The following is a 20220-nucleotide window of genomic DNA, read 5'->3' on the forward strand; positions in this document are numbered from 1 at the left end:
GGCCCACTGTGCACTTGCAGATTTCCCTCATTCCCAGTGTTGCTTCCCCTTCCAGGGCTCTTGGTCTGTGGCAGTTGTGGTGGTGCCTGTTGGGTTTGTCCTTGTGGAAAATTCTGTGTTTGCACCCCTTGCTTCGCTCCTTGCGCTAGCTGCTGCACCATGTGACTCTGTGCAAAGCCCTGTTGTGGGAATGCAGGTGGATTTGCCGTGTCTGCTCCCATTCCTTGGCTATTCTGCCACGTGCCTTGACTTCTGCACATGCGTGCCAAATGCCCTGTCATTCCACACAGCCAACATACTGGCGGTGATCAGATTATTTGTCCATCTGACATATCTGAATTACCATTTTGCACATTTTGAAAGCCTCCTTGATTACCTTGGAAACCTCCCTAGTTGCTCTGCCATCCTCTTCCTCTAAACCCTCTTCCCCTCGGGTAAAATTCTACGTTACCCTGGTTGTTCTGTTGCGGGTTAGCCACCTGTTGCATGTTTTGTTCAGCTGGGTGAGTTAGCATGGCTCCTTCGAGAGCATACTTTGATAATTTCTTTTGCACCTCCTCCACTTCCTCACCCTTTCGAGTCGCCTCCTTTTTTCAATTCTTTTCTTGTAACAATCTACAGTAATGTGCAATAGTTAACTGTATTTCAGCCCAAGGTTTAGCCTCAACTCCTACCAATTTCTTGAGCTGTTTCTGCACTGGTTCTGGCAACCCTTGGCTTAATATGTGGTAAAACACAGGTATTAATTTCGTCCAAGATTCATGCGTTTCGAGCACCCACGCGTCTTGAAAATTCTGGATATAAAGTAGCGGATGTTCCGACTCCATCATTTCTCGAGTCATAATAGCTCCCATATCGGCAGTGCCTGGGTAAAGCACTCATAGCGCTTTCCATACTGCTGCTCTGCAATTGTCAAATGGCGCTCCGTCGTGCGCAGTGTTAATTGTGGTTACACCGGGGTAGCCTGCCCGTGTCCACACATCATCTGCTCTCTCACCAAGTATGGCAATCAGGAGACCTTTAATGTCCCCCATAGCTCGCGTGTTTCCCCTGTCATTTTTTCTAACTCAAGTATCAATTTTCCGGCTCCCGATGTCAGCATTTGAAGCTTATTCTTCAGGTTTTCTCGATCCATGTGTGGCCATGGAATATATTGTGGTCTTGCCCCCCCCTTTTCTAGTAGCGGAAATTGGAATGTGCAGCCTTCTTTCTCTTCTCTCATGGCTCTCCTGTCTATTGCAAGGGTAATATTCCTGCATCGCCATCTGCCTGGTAATGTCTTCAATCGGTCTACATAGGCTGGTGACGACACCCCCCTCTGACCATGGGGTGTTCCTTCATGCTGGTCAGACTGTGCGGCTGACTCTGATGTCCTCGGTGCGGACTCGCTAGCGTCTGACCATCGTACCCCTTTGTCCCTTGGGAGCCGTCTTTCGCGCTGTCTTCCTTCTTCTTTTGCCTCGCGCTCCTCCTCTTTGGAGTCGGACATTGGTTGTTTCCAATACACGCAACTCCTTGTGTCATCATCGTTTCTACTGATGATGAATCTGTCAAGGGACAGTTTCCTACTCTCACTACTTCGGGTCACAGCTGAGTGCTTTCCAAGCGCTTGTTTTCCCCCTCTCCTTGGGATATTTGTTCTAGTCCCATTTCATCATATATTTTATTGATCGTTTCCCCGATGCTTCTGGTGTCGAAGTCATCTTCAATATTTGCTCTAGACGTGCCTGGTACTGAGTCGTACGCAGGAAAGAATTCTTCAATGTCTTCCCAATCTACTACTGGGTTGGGTTTTTTAACCTCCCTCTCCAAATATTCGAGATTGTGTGCTCTCTGTCTACGCTTACGTTCAATATCATCATCAAATTCTTTGTGCTTCCTCGTCTCTTCTCTGACTCTATCTTCTTCCCTACTCTTTTCATTTCTGTGTTCATGTGCCTTTCGTATCTCCTCATCTCTTCGTCTCCTTATCCTTTTTTCACGTACCCTTTGCTCTTCTTCCAACCTTTGCTCTTTCTGTCTGTCCTGATCATAGGCTGCTCTCTGTTTGCGATTGAGCTGTTTTTCTTGCTCTTCGCAATATAGCTCTTCTTGCCTCAGCCTATCTTTCCTTCTTATCCTTTCGTCCCTTAATTCCTTCTCTTTATCCTTTCTCTGTGCCTCATCTAACCTCTCCTTAGGTCAAACATCATCACTTCCTTTCCCATAGAATTGCAATAAGATTTGTCCTCCCATCCATTCATCTTTTGCAAATGCTATTTCATCAGTTCTGTCTTCACTTCCTTTCCACTTCTTTCCCTCTCTCTCCTTATCGAGAGATGCGCTTGTCTGTGCCTGATCCTTTCTGTCATCATCGCGTCTCTCCTTGTCCTTCGGGACTGCAGAGGTGAGATTCTTGTCCTTATCCTTCCCTCGATTTTCGTCACTACTGTATGTAGGTGACTCATATGCGGGGTTGGTGTTTCCTGTGGCTGCTTTAATCTCCCTCAACGGGTAGAGTTCCTCAGGCTTACTTCCCTCGGTTTCTGTTTCAGGCGGGGCAGGTGGCGCGGTAGGCATCTCACCTCCCTCTGTGCATACATTTAATATCCAGTCTGCAGATGGCTCTTCCTCCTTTGACTGTTCGACCATTTTCCAGAGTTCTAGAACAGCAAGGCGTTTCTCTAGCTTCTTGCCTGTATATGTGGCATGCAAGTAAGTCATCATATGCTGTAAAACGGCTTTAGATAAAGATCCATTTTGTGGCCACGGCATAAACATCTTGTGGGCGGTACCCTCAACCGACTCGGTGCTATATTTCTTAAGCTTGGGTGCGTGTTTCGGCAGATGCTTACATAAGTGTGCTAATGGAGTAATGTCTTCCATGCTTAAATCTGTTCTCTTTTCCTCTTATACAACACTTTTCAATGCTTTCATGCAACCATAATGCTTCCAACAATATGAGCGAGCACCAAACACTGCAAGCTCCAATCTAAACTTTTTTTTTTCCCCAAAATCTTTTATCTCACCAATTTACTCAAAAACATCAATTTGTGTGCGATTCTATCTCAACTATTGAATCGTGTAAAATCCTAATCAGTTCTGAATAACACAAAAAAAGGATTCCTTACATGTGGTACACAACAGAACATGTATGACAGACATTCAACATACTAGACAGACACCAGCTGGACACAAATATCTCTGCCTCTAATTATTACCCTTACATGGAGTTTAAACGAACCTCGTTCACGTCGTTTTTAAACGTGGTTGTAGCCTAGTCGTCCCCTCTTATGTGGGGCTCTGAGTTCACGTTTCTTCTGACCGCTATATTAAAGCGCAGGCATAAGGCGTATCCTCTCTCTTCTCAGGCGTCTGCCCTGGTATTCTATCTCTTCTCAGGTGTCCGCCCTGGTATTCTTCATTTATTCAATTATTCTCGAGTCATTATCCCCATATATATATATATATATATAGTCTTCCCTACTTCTGATTACTTTGCTTTTCCCTTACTTGTTCTAATGCCTATGAGATTTGCCAAAGCACTACATTTTTATTTCACTCACTGTTCGCATTGTTCCTCTCTGGACCCTCGGGATCACCACCTCTGTTACTGCCTCCTTCAGATTTTCGACTGATCCGCTGCCCGTAGGAATGGGAAGGGTTATGGTTTTTTAAAACGGGTCCCTTCAGACCCCACTGCAGTTTTGGATCAGTTACTCTACCATTGTCCACGGGAAGCTTCACAGTCTACTCAGCCGAATGGCGAAGGACTCGTGATATTGCCGAAGACCTAGAGTTACTTTGTGTCGACGGTCAACAGGTGTCTTATCAATAATCGATGGTTTCCAACCATCCTCTGCTACCAACTGTACTGGAGGGGGAGTGACCTCTGACTGGCCCATAGAATCAGAGCTCACCTTTGAGTACTTTAAGACGAGATATCTGCACCTTGAGGTGGATGGGGTGCAGGATTCTCTTACTCCAACACCAATCAATAAGGACAACTCAATGGTTTGGCAAAGGGGAGTCATTTTAATGACAAGTACAAAAAACGGGGAAACATGGAGATCAACAATGATACGATGGTCCATCTCGCTTCAACTCCCAACAATCTTCATTTAAAAAGCAATAGTTATAGTAAAAATGTGTCATCATTGACGTTTAATACTCCAAAGTTTGTCATGCAGTTCTATTGGTTGGAAAAGGTAACTTAAGTATAGGTGCTATATCTGTATATGGTAACGGCGAGAGGGGATTGGGTAACTCTTATCGGGTGGGCGTCTACGCCCTTCCCTCTACATTACTCATGCAAAACATCACTAAAAGTACGACGTCTCATTGGTTCTACTATCTATAGGACCTTAGATTATTTGGCCCTCTGTGATTGGGCTGGCTACAACCCTAAGCAAAATAATTCCACTTTAATTAGCAGCATGCAGAATGGTCACCCAGATGCAGTATGCCCCAAGATTCACCCTGCCTCCCTTCCATCAATCAGGACTTTAGGGCTATGTGTCAATTAGTTGGCTGAGGTTGGCCTCAAAACTGTAGCTTCTTGTCAGGAAAAGTTATGGTATCTCCTGCTTTGGGTAACATCAGACATTGGTACCTCTTCACGCTCAGCTGGTCATGTGTTAGCACACTGTGAATCGGCTTCGTTTTCCTTCTATCTGTGCATTTATTTCTCCTTTTCAGCCGCCACCTGCCTGGGCCCCCCTTATCTCGACCTTCACGGGGCAGGCCGCTATGCTCTTAAGTTTCGATTCTCTGTAGTTACTGTCCGCCTCCCTCTCTTGCTTTGACCTCGATTTCCCAGGCACGGCCTGCTCCTTGCTGAGTTTCGATTCCGCCGTCTCTCCTGGCTTGCGCTGGCATACGAATCATGGCCTGTTCGACCCTTAGTAACCTGGGTTAATTCTGCTTTTGTATAAAGTGGATTCGCACTTATATAATGTGCTTCGTTGAGGTAGATATATAGTTGGCGCTTGCCGCTCTATTCTTCTACTAAGCATAGCAAGCCGCACTGTTTTCTTAGCTTCTTGCGTTACAAGCCTATGTACAGGCGTTAGCTGGTTGAATACTTTCATACTGCTTTACAGTTACGTTTCTTTATATTTCAACATTGTCTCTTCTTCTAAATTCATTACATCCTTATTCATATCATTTTGTCTTTGTGCGTTGTCTTTTGGTTGTAGTTTCATTCATCTGAACGCCTGTCCAGGCACTTATGTCGTCACCATTCGTCTTCAATTAAGGCCTTTTGAGTTTCTTCTGGGATAGTGTTTAAACAATCTTCATTTCGTGTCATTTGCTGGTATGGTTGTCTCAATGTATATCTCACTCCCCATGGTTGTCTGGTTATTGGCGCTTCAATAGGTATTATCCTGCTGATCAGCACTGGACAGAGCCCAAGTGCGGCTCTCTGCTGGTTTATTTTCTCATCATACGTCACATCTCTCGGAGTGTATGTTCCTGGTACTTCAAAATGGGCGACTGGAGTGCAGGCCATATTTAGGACCTCCTTCACACATCTGATGAGTCAAAGATTGTATATCGATGATTTGTGCAGTGGCACGTAATTCCCTCCCTAATGCTAGGGTATGTTTTGATAATTTCAGGTATTTTCTTGCTGTCTGTGAATGCTGCGGTATGAGGACTCCCAGTAATGGCATATTCCTCTTTGCAGCCACCATAAATCTGCAATTGGGAATGACCATGCTAATCTTGTCCTTAGATGGAACAGAAGCTCTGTGTACAAGAGCTCAGCATGTCAGAATCACTGACTCTATGGTTTTCAACATTTCAATTTGCATGGGCCACGTTATAAAGACCTGCTCAGAAAACAGTGGAAATACGTGGCAATGTCTTGCCTGCATCTCCATCTGTTACCAAGAGCACCAACTGTTAACTATCACTTTCATGGGACACTCAAGTGTAGACACCAGAGAGGTGGGGAAAAGTCTTTGGTACCTGGCACAAAGTCACCCATTAACTAAGGTCCTGTTAATGGGTCATTACCAAATCAATGACAGAGGCAGAGATGTGATAGAATTCATGTGTCGGGCTAGAGAGTGGGGCAGGATAGCAAGAGAGAAAAACGTGTGTGCTTCCTTCTCTGTCATGTTGTGATTAAGCATAACGCTCAAGGATGTTGCTGAATGTGTTGCAGTTGAGAGGGGGTCATGGAGAGGTTACACTATTCCATAACATGGAGGGCTGGAAACTAATTATCACTTTGTATCGAAGTATATTGTCAGTTTGTAGTTGAATACATTGTGATATGGGGGCATGGGTTTCAGCTCATTTACACTGTTCCAGGCTCCATTGACCCACCCTCTGCTAATGCCTTTTGGAGTGGGCCTTTTTTATAGAAATGTTGGTGATTTTGTTTGATGCATAAATACAATACATTTGTAATAAAAGCTACACGTGTAAAAGGCACACATTAATACATGAATTAAAAGGTGCCATGAGAGGTCGACTCCTGGGTCCCAGTTGAGGCATTTGTCCAATTGATGTGGCACACAACAGGTGTGAGCCCTTGATGCCTAGTCTGTCATGTTTCGCCAGGCAGCTGTTGATCCCTGTCTACGTCACACTCTGCCTATGGCCAGGGCAGGAAGGAGCAGCTTCTCAAACCACCGTTGAATGAAAAGGAGTCATCTGGTGGTGAAATGATAAATAGTGCCTCAAAAGGCTCTGTGCGATCAATATCAACAATAGATTGGGGGCCAATCAGCACTGAGATTTTTGGCTGATGCAGCAAATTCAACCGATGAACAAAAAAGCTATACATTCAGAACCTGCCCACAGGTACTGTACAACACAGGAATCAAACATAAATCTACTCATACAAATACAAATGTACAAGTGATACACACAAAAACAGACCCAACACCCACATATGCATTTGCACAACACACACTGCACAAGACACAGGGCCTTTGGAAGGCATTGCAGTCTCTGTATAGTTTCCCAGGGAGCTGTGCTGACAGGAGATCCACAAGCAGCACATGCTGCCTGTATACTTACTAACCCTGATAGTATAATCTGGTGGGGTTGCATCCTGGAGAAAGGCCTTTATTCCTCCCCAACACGGCACTGACAATTCTCCCTCTCAATCCCACCCCCTTTAAGGCCCTTGAGCCAACTCCCCCTGACCCCACATAGCCCCATCTTTGTTATGGCTGAGCGTTTAAATGGGAAACTCTTTATTATTGATGGTTCATTTCTTCTTACAAGAATTAAATACATTCTAGGGGGTCATTTTAAAACGAATGGAGTGGAAAATTAAAGCGTAAAATTGCTTTTACGCATCCTTTTTCTGCTCAAGCTGATGCCTTTCCGAGGCATTGAAGGTCAGCAAAGCAGAATTTGCATCTCTGCTTTGCTTTCCTCCTCCATCTTGGGAGAGCACATGGTTTTAAGCCTGAATGAGATTTTCATGCAGACGTAAAACCAAAGGATTCCAATTGAATATGCGTCGGTTTAGCACCTGCTGTTTCCATTGGAATCCATTATAAGACACTGGGCCTCATTACAAATCGCCCGGTATGGAAATAACGGTGGCGGTAAACCCGCCGCCACTGTTGTTTCCATGCCGGGCGATCACAACCCCGGCAGGCGGGAGGTGATGTTCCCGCCAGGTCTGACCTAGCGGGTTTAACACCTCCTGCCTGCAGGCGGACGAGGAAACACTGGCAGCATTACGAGATGCTGCCAGTGTTTCCATGATCCCCATTCCCATCGAGTCCCAGAGGACTCGATGGGAATGGGGATTAACACCATTCCGCATCCGTGATTCCCGGAAAACCGGGGTTGTAATGCCCCGGTAATTCCGGGAATCACGGAGGCGGAATGGTAATACAAGTCCGGCAGTAACCAGGTGTTTTTACCGCCGCGGTCACCGCCGGACTCGTAATGAGGCCCACTGCCTTCTAAGCGTAATTTGCAGGTGGCATTTTATGCCTCACAAAGCGGCGAGTAAAAGTGAAGAGTAAAGGTGATTGCACCTTCGTTTACTGTTCACAATTACACTTTGCTTTGTGAGCATTGAAAATTGCGTGACAGCGACCAGTAAGACGAAAGTGCAAGTGTTGGTGGTCTCCTGCATGCAATTAGCATATCTTTGAAAATGACCCCGTTAACATATCAGTGATAACTGTAATCGGTGCATTTTTCATTAACGTGCACACAAAGCTTCAGGTGCCACTCAAATCTCTGCCTTCTTTCAAGGAAATTTAAAAAAGCCTTTTCAAGCTGTTTTTCTTAGTTTCATGTGTGCTTATTTGACACACCAACACATGTTTGCTCATTTGTGGAACTTCTCATTTTCTTCACAACCCGGTGAACTTTCCACACAATGGCACTCATTACGAGTTCAGCGGTAAATCCGCCAGATGGAATTACCGTTAGCACCACTTGGTCCTGCAAATTTACGGCGGGATTACAAGTGGTGGTAGGCAGTGTAAATCCCCATTTTTTGGACTCCATGGGGATTTCGGCAGAATTACCACCAGCAGGCGGCAATTGCGATTTTGTCTATTTTTCTGTGGTAAAGCGGAGGAATTCCCTCCGGCATAAGCGGGAGGTAAATCCTCCACTTCAAGGCAAAACTCGGGATTTGGCAGAGTGGTAAAAGTTGTGGTAATTCCGTTACCACCACTTTTTTTTGCCACTGTGCCGAACTCGGAATGAGGCCCAATGTCTTGTATGTGTCTTTAAGTACTCAAAGTGCATTTGCAAACCTAGAGGCATTCTGGTATTTGTATTCTTCCTTTGAAGAATGGGTGGTAGACTAATGCCACAATCATACTTTTTTTGCTTAACATATTTCTATAAAGGATTTATATATTTGTCTTTCTAGATACAGAACGCTGCCGCTAGGAGAATACGCTCCAGGAACACATAAAAAAGACACATAAAAAAGTGATTAACCCGAGATTAAAGTTACTTTTAAGCATCATCATGTGACATGCAAATAAAGCTATTAGGAATGATTTAATTTATGTCCGGTTTTGAAAAAGCCCCAAGGCTGAAATACGTGTTAACATAAGGACTAACTTTAAATAAATGCGGCTGGCGCAACTTGTGAATTACCATTTGATTGATCTATTTGACAGAGTAGTTTATTATGATTCATAAAGTTTTCATGTCATCTCTATAAAACAGAGTATTCTTGAAAGCCTAACACATTTCTAACAATTAGCAGCGGGGCGTACATATTTTAGCACAGGGTCTGGCAAATCCTAGAGCCGGCCCTTACAATCCATGCACTGGCATTTTAAGGCAGACCTCGCGGCTTTGCCAATGATGATTAGTGCACGTGCCTATTTTTTGTGCCCGTGGGACCCCGGCTGAGGGAGGACCTTGGCTGTGGCTCTCGGTAGCGAACCACAGTGCTTCGTGTCAGTCGAGCATGCTCTCGCGCTGACGTGCTGCCTCTGGAAGCCTGGCGTTGCCATAGTGAGGCCTCGCGTTTGTTGACGCGTTCTTGCTTGTTAGGAGACCTTGTAGCCGGGACCTCGGCATCGGTTCAAAATGTCTTGTGAGGTGACGTGTCCTCCAGCCCCGGTCTGCACGGAGCCGCTGCAGGTGCAGGTGGTGGGGCTCATGCGGGACCCCGCATTCCACATGGCCACGTGGGTGGCGCAGGTAAGATCCGGCAGGACTGTGGGAGCGGATGAAGCGTGAGCCGCCGCCGGGCAACGCTTACAATTAATGTATCGCCGCAGTACAGGAGGCACGGCTACACTTGTGTGCACAGACACAGTTGCATTTGGGCTGCCCCTGTGGACAAACACAGCAAAGAAACATGTGATCCACATCTCGACCTCCCTCCCCCCCCCCCCCCCCCACCTCGATCACAAAAGGAAATCTCACTTCCATTCAGACATTGCGTCTATACTTGCGCGATTATAGTATTTATAGTGTAGTGAATTTCAAAGGACGAGAATACTTTGCACATCACATGTAGACATGTAACGTTACTCCGTTGCAAAATAGCGATTCTGGCATAGGGTGATACTCCTGGAAGGAGCTATGAAGACCGTGGGGATCTGGGTGTCGAAAAGTTAGTTTGCACTATTATCAACTGATCGCAGTTGCGTTGCGTTGACACTCATTTGTGATATAAATACTGTTCCACCTGGAACTAGGTGCGCGTTGTTTTTCAGACTAACTCACTCAACAAATGCACCAGCACATCCCATTCCAACATCCAAATCGTCATGTTTTACGATCTTCCATTAACAACAGCAACACGTTAATCTACAATGTTTACGGTAAATTAGGAAGAAGAGTACTATCAGTCACAAAGCGCAATATTTGATCAAATTCGACCACATTGTGGGGGGCGTGGGGCCGCAAGAATGAGATGGACACAGCTGTTCCTTGTAGGGTATCCGCTCGTGCAATGCTGACTAGCCGAGCGTGACGCCCTTTTATTAGAGAAACGCAGTGACGTACCCGTCGCTGCTTCCTTAAAGTGATAACACCACACTCCTCCGTTTTCATAACTGTTTCAAACAACATCAACATGTTTAATACTATAACATCACATTTTCCAACACTTGTTATCAAACGTCAATCACATAGTCCTGGATGTAAGTCTGAGGATTCTGGATTCCCTCAATGGATACCTCCTTTCCCTTACTGGCCATTGAACACCTCCACCTACACCTCGGTCAGCTGGGCCCTCTTCACCATCCTCAGCTGGAGGTGTTGCATGGCCATGTCTTCTTCCAACTCCTCCATCCTCAGGATAGAGCACTTTTCCTGACATACATGTTCTTCCCCTGCTCTCCTCTGGAGATCCCACCATCTTTCTGAAAAAACTGGAGTTTTTCGTGATGGTGTCATGTCCATCCGACACTGTTATCTTGGACCCTTTTACATCTACCACTTGGAATGGACAAGGCCCATGTGGGAGCATCAGTTTTCCTTCTGGGCATCTTGCGCGCACCATCGTTTCATCTCCCACCACCAGCGGGTAGTCACAGAGCCCTCTCCTGCTACTCTCTGCATCATTTGCCTTTCTTCGCTGGTCAAGGATCACTTGATCGTCAATCACTCCTGGGCTGCAGGGCACGGGATCCAAACGAAACCCGCTTGGACAGTATTGGAATAATGACTCTGCTGGGGGCACCACGGTGCAGCAATGTGGGGTGATGCGATATTCCAGCAGGTACTGATATAATGTTCTTTTCTCACACGTGCCTTGCCCATGAGCAATTCTGAATACTTTGTGCAGGGTGGTCCGCATAAACCTTTCAGCTTCCCCATTGACACATGGCCAGACTGGAGTAATCATCCAGTGATGAATTCCCCTGGTCCGCAGGAACTCAGAGAACCCCTCACTGTGAAACTGGGGACCGTTATCGGAACATATTCAGCCGAGAACCCATGGGTCACAAAAAGCTTCTCTATTACCGGGATTACGTCTGAGAGTGATGTGGATGTAACAAACTCTACTTCTGGATATCTCGACCACTGGTCCACCATTACAAGAAAATGGTTTTCACGGCTTGTGGATCCAAAGTCCAGATGCATATCATCCCAAGGGTTAGCAGCAACCCTAGTTTCGGGTTGTGATTGCATGCTTCCGTATGCTACATGAAGCCGGTCGACAAGTAAATAAGAATGAGGCCGCTTTTCAATTTAAATTTATTTGGTTTTTTATAACGCACCTAATACCATACCTGAGTATGGTTTCTAAGCACGGATCCGGGATTTGAACCTCTGTTGCTCTTTGTGGTCTTGCTTCCAAGACAAGTGTGTTGCCCCTGTGATCTCCTCCGTTGTGGAATGCATGCCCACTTGTATTATATTAAGTGGAACTGCAGACAACGTGCAATTACCAACAGCCTCTGGCACAGTGAGTTGCTATTCTCGCACTAGCAATAGTATTAACAATAGTTTTTCGATTTGTTGCAAACATTTTTTCTTGTGCTGAGTGCCAGTACTGATCATGGTTTTTGGGTATGTCCGCCATGTTAGGCTCTTGCGCAGTGCGAGAATCCTATGCATTCTGAGTTTTCTGAAATTCATAACGTGTGGAACTATTGATTAGTGGAACTACAGATGCCTTAAATGCAGGTATTTTACTTTCTTTACAGTGCACAACTCGGGGATCCACGCCTGGTGTCTTGTACTTGGTGTGCAGTGGATCTTTTCAGTGTTACTTCGTGATATAGCATGGAGGAATGGATTTCCTTAGAAGTTGTTTCTGCATCTTTTTTGGATCGTGATTCAGTCTTGAGCAGGACACGTGGGTAACATTTGTTCGCCAACTAAGGAGTAGGACAATGTCTTAAAATAACAGGTACACACTTATATAGTTTAGGGGCTATATATTCCAATATTTGTTTTATTTTGCATTGTAGTTGGAGTCCTTCTGGCCCTGAGGAAGACCATTTCATTGCGTCTGTCGAAACTAGGGGACTTCTCCTGGCTGTTACCCTTTTTTCACTGTAACCTCTAGGTTGAGCCCTAGTTCTAATAACATTGCTACTAATGAACACTAGTAGGCCAGAAGGGCTATATGATCTGGTGCCATCAACTGGGATTGCACTTCCATCTTGTCCGTCTGTTTGGAGTCATCACTTATGCATTTGAACTTCATACATTTCATGCATTTGTACTTTGTCGATGTCATGTTAACCATTGATAGCATTCACATTACATTGTGATTATGAGATTTGATTATGTATGTTATGTATTCTTAATAATTACCTAAATGTTATTTTTATCGTGTTGATGAATACACATTTCTATGTTCATGTGATGTGTTGTACCTGTACATGAATTACAGAGAGAACATATGTTCCTCATTGGGGAATAAATCTGAATTATACACATGTATACTAGTTATCTGTAAGAAGGCAGACGTGTTTACAATTTGTAGTCAGCCTGGTCTTCTTAGGTGTTACAGGAACCATGGTGTTTTATATGTAGCGTCCCAAGGCTGGCGGCTTCTGGTCATAGACTCAATCTGTGGTTCCTGTTGCATGGGGATGGACAAAGGGGGGAACTCCGGGATGCACCAGTGCGATTGTAGGTGTAGTCCTGACCCCACCCTGTAATCAAAAATACTATGAAACAATCGGGGTCAGGAAAAACAAGGTAAATGCAATGATGGGATACGCAAGGTGGTGAGTGCACAAAATGCAAATCAGACAATTAGAAAATAAGAAAACTTTGATCGATCTTAGAAAAATAGGTATACTACTGGATGGATAAAAGATCACACACAAAATTACATGTAAAAATTCATAACATACAAAAATACAATGCTCTTATACATTGCAAATAAAGTGAATAGAGAGCTGTTTTTAGATAAAGTTCTAACGTTTAAAAATCCAGAGCATCATTAACACACATTGGAAAATATTAGAATTGGCTGAGAACCTGCTGGAAGAGCCTCTCTTTGCATATCGAAAAAGCACCTCCATTGGTAATCTCATAAGTAAGAGCAGAATGCAAGAAGTGAGAAACAATACACCCTCAGTAATGTTGACATGAGGCGTTAGCCCTATTGTAGGACACTAACCATGTAGAAAGTGTGACATGTGGAAATTAACAACCAAATCCAAAACAGTAAATATTAGATGAACAAAACCATGGAAGCAGAGTACTTTTTCTAATTGTAAAAAAGGTAGCAGGCGCCCCTCTCTAGAAAGAACATGCCATAATAACCTGTTCTGTGTTTTTTTCCCCACTTTGAGCGTCCGCAGCCATCGCTTTTTGCTCACTGTACCTTTCACAAAGGAAGAAAGTCCATTTGCATATCAGTCTTTGTCCCGCCCACAAGAGCAGTCCAGCACCGAAATGCCAGGCAAACCTCCTTTGAACCAGAGAACCAATAGCATCCCCAGACACATGTTTCAGCCTTGTTGGGCCTCATCGGTGAGGTGGAGCTGTGCCTCTCTGAGCACAGCGAACAAGGGTCCATAATAATAATAATAATTTCCATGTCTGGGTTCCCCCAGTTAACTTAGGGTGACCAACCCAACTTCCTTGCAAAATACAAAAAAGGCAGCAGGCACCCCTCTCTAGAAACAACATGGCATGATAACCTGTTTTTCCCTGCTTTGAGAGTCCGCCGCCATCGCTTTTAGTTCACTGTACCTTTCACAAAGGAGGAATATCCTTTTGCATTTCGGTGCTGGACTGCCATTGTGGGCAGGACAGAGACTGATATGCAAACCTCCTTTGAACAAGAGTACCAACAGCAACCCCAGACCCGTGTTTCAGCCTTGTTGGGCCTCAACAGTGAGGTGGAGCTGTGCCTCTCTGAGCACAGTGAGCAAGGGGTCCACGTCTGGGTTCCCCCAGGTAACTTACGGTGACCAACCCCAAGTTCCTTGCTAAATTCCAAAAAGGTAGCAGGCGCCCCTCTCTAGAAAGAACATGGCATGCTAACCTGTTCTGTGTTTTTTTCCCACTAGTCCGCAGTCATCGCTTTTGGCTCACTGTACCTTTCACAAAGGAAGGATAACCATTTGTATATCAGTCTTTGTCCTGCCCACAAGGGCAGTCCAGCACCGAAATGCCAGGCAAACCTCCTTTGAACCAGAGAACCAACAGCATCCCCAGACACATGTTTCAGCCTTATTGGGCCTCATCAGTGAGGTGGAGCTGTGCCTCTCCTAGCACAGTGAGCAAGGGGTCCACTTCTGGGTTCCCCCAGTTAACTTAGGGTGACCAACCCAAGTTCCTTGCAAAATGCAAAAAAGGTAGCAGGCGTCCCTCTCTAGAAAGAACATGGCATGATAACCTGTTCTGTGGTTTTTCCCCACTTTGAGAGTCCGCCGCCATACTTGTCTATACTTCCGAACCAGTGGCAATTCTTGACTCCCCTCATGGTACTATTTTAGTGCCTTTTTTGGCACCTGCTGAAATAACGGGAATGTTTTTTGATCAATTCACTTAAAATATGGATTGGCATTCCTGTAGCGACCTCTCAGGCCGCACTATATGGTAAGTTTATTTGTTCTATCTTGGTGATGCATCAAATACTCTACCTTAACACGTCATACAGGGTTTAATCAGTTTACTAGGTAGTCAACATCAAAACAGGACTATCATCGGGCACGGGTTGTGCTACTTCTCTCATTTAGTAATTGGGAACGCGCCATCGGGGGAACTGACTTAAATTCTGCAGGCGATTGCGACACCGCAAGTTGGTAAGTGAGGCTCTTAGCTTTCACGCTTACATCTAAAGTGTGCTGTATGTTTCACTGGTGCTAGATGACTTCTGTTTTTACACGGCAGAGCACAATAATTTATGTGCATACTTTAAAGCCCCGTATGCAGCGCTGAGTGAAGAAAGATGTGTCCACCCACCCAAACGATACACTCTCAATACAGAAATCCAGAGAAGTGTAACATATCGATATACAGCGCACACAAGCGCCTTCCAAATGGACACTCGCTGTTATTCAGGTGATTGTTGTTAAGAGGCTATTGTGATGAAAATGCAAGTTCAGTGCAGTAAAGAGGCGCAAATGTATAAGCTGCGGGATTAGCCCAATAAAAAGGGGGGGGGGGCTTTGTTGATAGCCATACAGTTCTATGCATTAGGCTTGAGAATGCCTCAATTAATTGTGTTCTAAGCATATAACCTATAGGTAATACAGTTTGAAGTACAGATGAGTATGTGAGACTTAACATTAGACCTAGGCACTGTAAAGAGGCCTCAGAGCTTGCTTTCACTAGAAATGAATTAGCATTTTATTAATTTGCCTAGCAGCCACAGAGGCTGTTAGCACATTGCAAAATACATGTTCCCAGGATCCTACATTAACAAATGAAGCAGTCTTAGATACTTTCGAGGTCAGTAAGCAGAGCTCATGGGTGCCATAGGAAGGCAGTGACTGCACGATCATTTGATAATTCGCCATATTAGTGTATGAAATGAGTCTACTGACGGTTTCAAAATTCCCCATGGCAGTTTCAAAATACCCATTGTACATGTGAGCCTGGTAAGAGATTCAGGGAGTTTCCAAGACGCAACATTAAAACGGTAGCTTGTCAATGTTTCAAGGCTCTTTCAGTGTCATGATCAGTTGCATTCTCATGAGAAACAGATGGAGCTCACCAGTGGCAGATGAATAAAGATCCACTGGTCATCGGAAATGTCTCAATGTTTTGGCACTACGATGTGGGCATTTGGGGTTGGACTGTGATGTCACAGAGGTGGTCAAGGGTGGTGTGGTAAGATTTGCAGGACTCAATCATTTTCTGATAATGTATGTCCTGCTATAGGGGAATTACATAACTCTACCAATGAGTTTCACTTAGAGGATTGACCTAATGTTGCAATGTGACATGATGCTAATTACTTTGTATGATTATAAAAGCTTTCATTTTAGGGACATATTTTTGACAGTGCTTTTCGTGCAGTTCTGTTCTGCGCTATGCTTGAATATTGTTTTCCCAGCTGGATCTGAGCCCAGAATAAATTGCGTTACTTCTTGCCTGGCGTACACTCCTTTTTTAGACTACTTTGTAATTTTTACTTGTGTGTTCCGAGGCAACCCGCAGTACACTATCATGGCAATTGGGGCAGTAATAATCCCAGAGTTATACATTTCAGTGTAATAAGATTACACTTATATTTCATTCAGATTCAGTAATGAATGAATAAGCAGTTTAGGGAAAGGAAAGATAGCACAAAGTGTTGCCCTTTGAAACTGACAAATACTTGTCCAGAGATACTATTTTAAAGGTTAATACTCACCTAACCTAGCACTTTTATATATGCAGTGATTATATCGAATAAAAACCAGAGAGGTATTTAATAACGAAAACCTTTACAACGGAAAAATACTGAATTCGTATTAAATATGTATATATGGTGGATGGAGTAAGGGGTTAAAACGGGTTGGGAGGGGATTGGTGTGGGTTACAAAAATAGGGAAATGGGAGGATTTGGGGCAGGATCCCCCCCCCAAATTAAAATAAAATCCGTATTTTTTCATTGTAAAAGTTTTGTTATAAAATACTTAGCTATTTTTTTACAATCACATAGAACCGCACTGCGATAGTTAGGATGCCTCACGTGTTTTTTCTGGTTGCAAAGGAGGTCTAAAAGAGTGGTTTTCTCAATACATGTTTTTGTGTATTTGCAGATGGATATATGAATCTTTACTTTGAAAGTATACCTGCGTTCTACCAAAGAGAATTCCGCCACCAGCCCTGAGAGGGCATTCTTTTTCTGATTTCTGGGCTAGGTAGGGGCTTGAGTAAGCATGCACCAACATGTGTTTACCCCCTCTGTGCCCACAGGCCATCCCCACCCCCTAGCGCCCCCCCTGTTATGTTCCATTGTGCCCCTCTCCCTTCTCGCACACAGTTGTTGTCTGTTTTATTTATTTATTTATTTGCATTTTTAAAGCGCTTACACAGCCCGCGGGCGTCGAGGCACTGTTACAGGAATTGTTGGTTTTTTAGTTACGTAATTGTTTTTTGTCTTAGTTGCGTATTTATAATGCGCTTAAATACCCAGAGGTTTCTAAGCGCGGACCCGGGGATCGAACCTGTGTTGCTTCGTGTCATCTTGCTTCCAAGGCGAACACGTTGCCGCTGAGCTGCTCCCTCTCACCCCCACCAGCCTACTTCTGCAGGAGTCTGTCCTGATACATTCTGGTTTCACCATCACTGTCTTGTGGCCAATGCTGGATTTGACTTTTATGGACTTCATTGATTCCCGGTGCGTTACCCTTTCTCAACTCTCATGCTGGACTTCCTTTGCATCTTGTACTCGTGGTGGCCCTGAATCATGTTGTTCCCATCTTCATCTTGTATCCTGGCTTGAAACATTATGTGCTACTACTGACTTCTGCAATTGTATTCTCTCTCCCCTCTTGCTTCTCCACTCTTTTTGACTGCTGACTCTCTGTTCTCTCCTCCTCTCTTTTCCTATCTCCTCCCCTTACTTTCTTCTATGCACTTACTCTATCAGAATTGTGCCTGGACTTAGTATGATAGCAACCTCGTCTGTCTCTTCCCCCGTCCCCTTAATTGTGTCCCCCCCTTCAGCACTATCTGAAATGTCATCAGGCCTAGTACGATAGTCGCTTGTTTTGTTACTCCCTTTCTGCACCCCTCTCCCTCACCTTTTGTTTTCTCCAGCTCTACCAGAAATGCCGTCAGGCCTAGTATGGTAGTTGCCTGTCTGTTTCCATTTCCTTCCCACTCTCTCCCTCCCTTCCTATATCTTAGCTCTTGCACCATCTGAAATGTCGTCAGGCCGAGTACGATAGTTAATTTCACATCCTTACTGTTCATGGCCTATAAGAATGTCATTGTATTTTCCCTTGTTCCCTCCCTTGCCTTGAAGCGCATTGAAACACATTGTGTATAGGCACTATATAAATAAACTATCATATCATCATATTAATTTCCCTTCCATATGAACATACAGCACTAATGGCTATTTTAATGTCTTTTGGTGTCTTGCAGTGTGGGAATTTCAAGTGTCGTGAGAGACAAAGTTTTGCCAGCACACTATAGCTCATTTAGAGAACCAGTAGAAGGGTACTAATATAAAAGAGTGACTGTATAATTAGCTCCTGAGGAAAGTTCGCCAAATGTATTTATTTATTTCATTTATACAGCACGCCTAACCCTTGGGCCTCTGGGTGCTTGACTTAAGAATATGGTTAAATTACAGAAACTTGGTGGCGCAGTTACAGCTGCAGTTACAGAAGCAGTGATGATACATGTTGCAGAATTATGATGTTCATGTAGTATCGATGCATGTTGCAGAGTTACAATGTTCACAGTTACATGTTCAGTTACATTTAGATCTGGATTTTTAGTCAGAGATATGCATAATGCGTATCACCTAGTGTAATATCGCAGTTTCAAGTTGTGCTGTGTCAGACTTATCTGTGTATAGAAGGCAGGGGAGACCCACCGCTTCCTGGAGGCGGGGTGTTGTGTCATTATATCTGGTTAAAGAGCCATGTTTTTAGTTTTTTGCGAAAGGACCATAGTGAGGGGTCAGTTCTTAGATCTGAAGGCATGGCATTCCAGTAGTTGGCTGCGATAACAGGGAAGCTAGATCCTCCTGTTTTTTGTGTTTTGAATCTTAGTGTGGTCAGTTGTCCTAGGTAAGCCGATCGAGTTGGTCTGGTTGATTGAACTTTGGAGATTAGGTTAGAGAGGTAGCGTGGAGCAGTGTTAGCAAACATTTGTGAGTAAGAGACAGTATTTTGAATGTAATGCTGTCTCTTACGGGTAGCCAGTGAATGTTTCTTCTAGCAGTAGATATGGGGTCTGATTTGGGGATATTAAGACCCGCTCTGATGGCATTATTTTGGATGGTCTGTAGCTTCTTAATACTTTTAGCTGAGGAGCCTGCCACGATAGCTTTACAGTAGTCGATCCTGGAGAGGATCAGAGCTCTGGGCAATGTGACGCAGTTCTCCACTGTAAGGTAAGGTCTACATGCCGTGATAAGTTTGGCCATGTAAGTTGCAGCTGATGTGATGGCATTAACGTGTCGTAAGAGGGTAAGAGATGAGTCAAAGAACAAAAACATGTTGAGCGATGGCCCTTGTTTTGAGCAAGGGTCTTTGTAAAAACCTTGGAGTCTTACATTAAGTAATACAACTTTGTGTGATCTGTTAATAAACACAGACCGGGATGACTACATTGGTTTTCTACTAAGTTTGAGTCACGCTAGCACTTTATTTAAAAACAGCTCTCTATGCACTTTATTTGCAATGTATATGAACATTGTATTTTAATATGTTATTAATTTATACATGTCATTTTGGGTGTGATCTCTTAGCCATCAGGTGGTAATCCTATTGTATAATTTGTATTTTGTGCACTCACCACCTTGCGTTTCCCATCACTGCATTTACCTTGTTTTTCATTACCCCGATTGTATCATAGTATTCATATCATAGTGTTTTTGTATGGGGGCTGCTGCCTGACACCAAACGCACACCTCTACAAATTCATCCACTGTGCCCTCTAGACCAGGCAACCACACTTTTGAGTCTGAGGCAAGCCTTTGTCTTTGCCATTCCCTGGTGTCCATGGTGTCCTAGCTCTATCACTCAAGGGACACATTTGGTGGGGACTACCATCTTGGACCCTCTCATCACTATGCCATCGGTGGTAAACGTTAGTTTGTTCCTTATCCTGCATAGCTGTTCTAGCGTCAGTCGTGCCTCAAAAGTATGCTTTTACAGTTTTGCAAGCACACTCCCCTTTCATTAC

The 20220-nt window shown here is 44.3% G+C and overlaps 1 protein-coding gene across 1 annotated transcript in view; it reads left to right on the forward strand.

The window, feature by feature from the left end:
- The first annotated feature begins 9427 nt into the window (after nt 1-9427).
- PPIL6 (peptidylprolyl isomerase like 6) overlaps nt 9428-20220 on the forward strand; it is a 481265-nt gene continuing 470472 nt past the window's right edge. The window contains exon 1 of the mRNA XM_069606540.1: nt 9428-9636. Within this exon, the coding sequence (XP_069462641.1) occupies nt 9523-9636 (114 nt within the window). The 5' untranslated portion in view covers nt 9428-9522. The remainder of the gene's footprint in view (nt 9637-20220) is intronic.

The sequence above is a fragment of the Ambystoma mexicanum genome, chromosome 4p (assembly GCF_040938575.1).
Source record: "Ambystoma mexicanum isolate Mex_15411 chromosome 4p, UKY_AmexF1_1, whole genome shotgun sequence".
Taxonomy (NCBI): Eukaryota; Metazoa; Chordata; class Amphibia; order Caudata; family Ambystomatidae; genus Ambystoma; species Ambystoma mexicanum.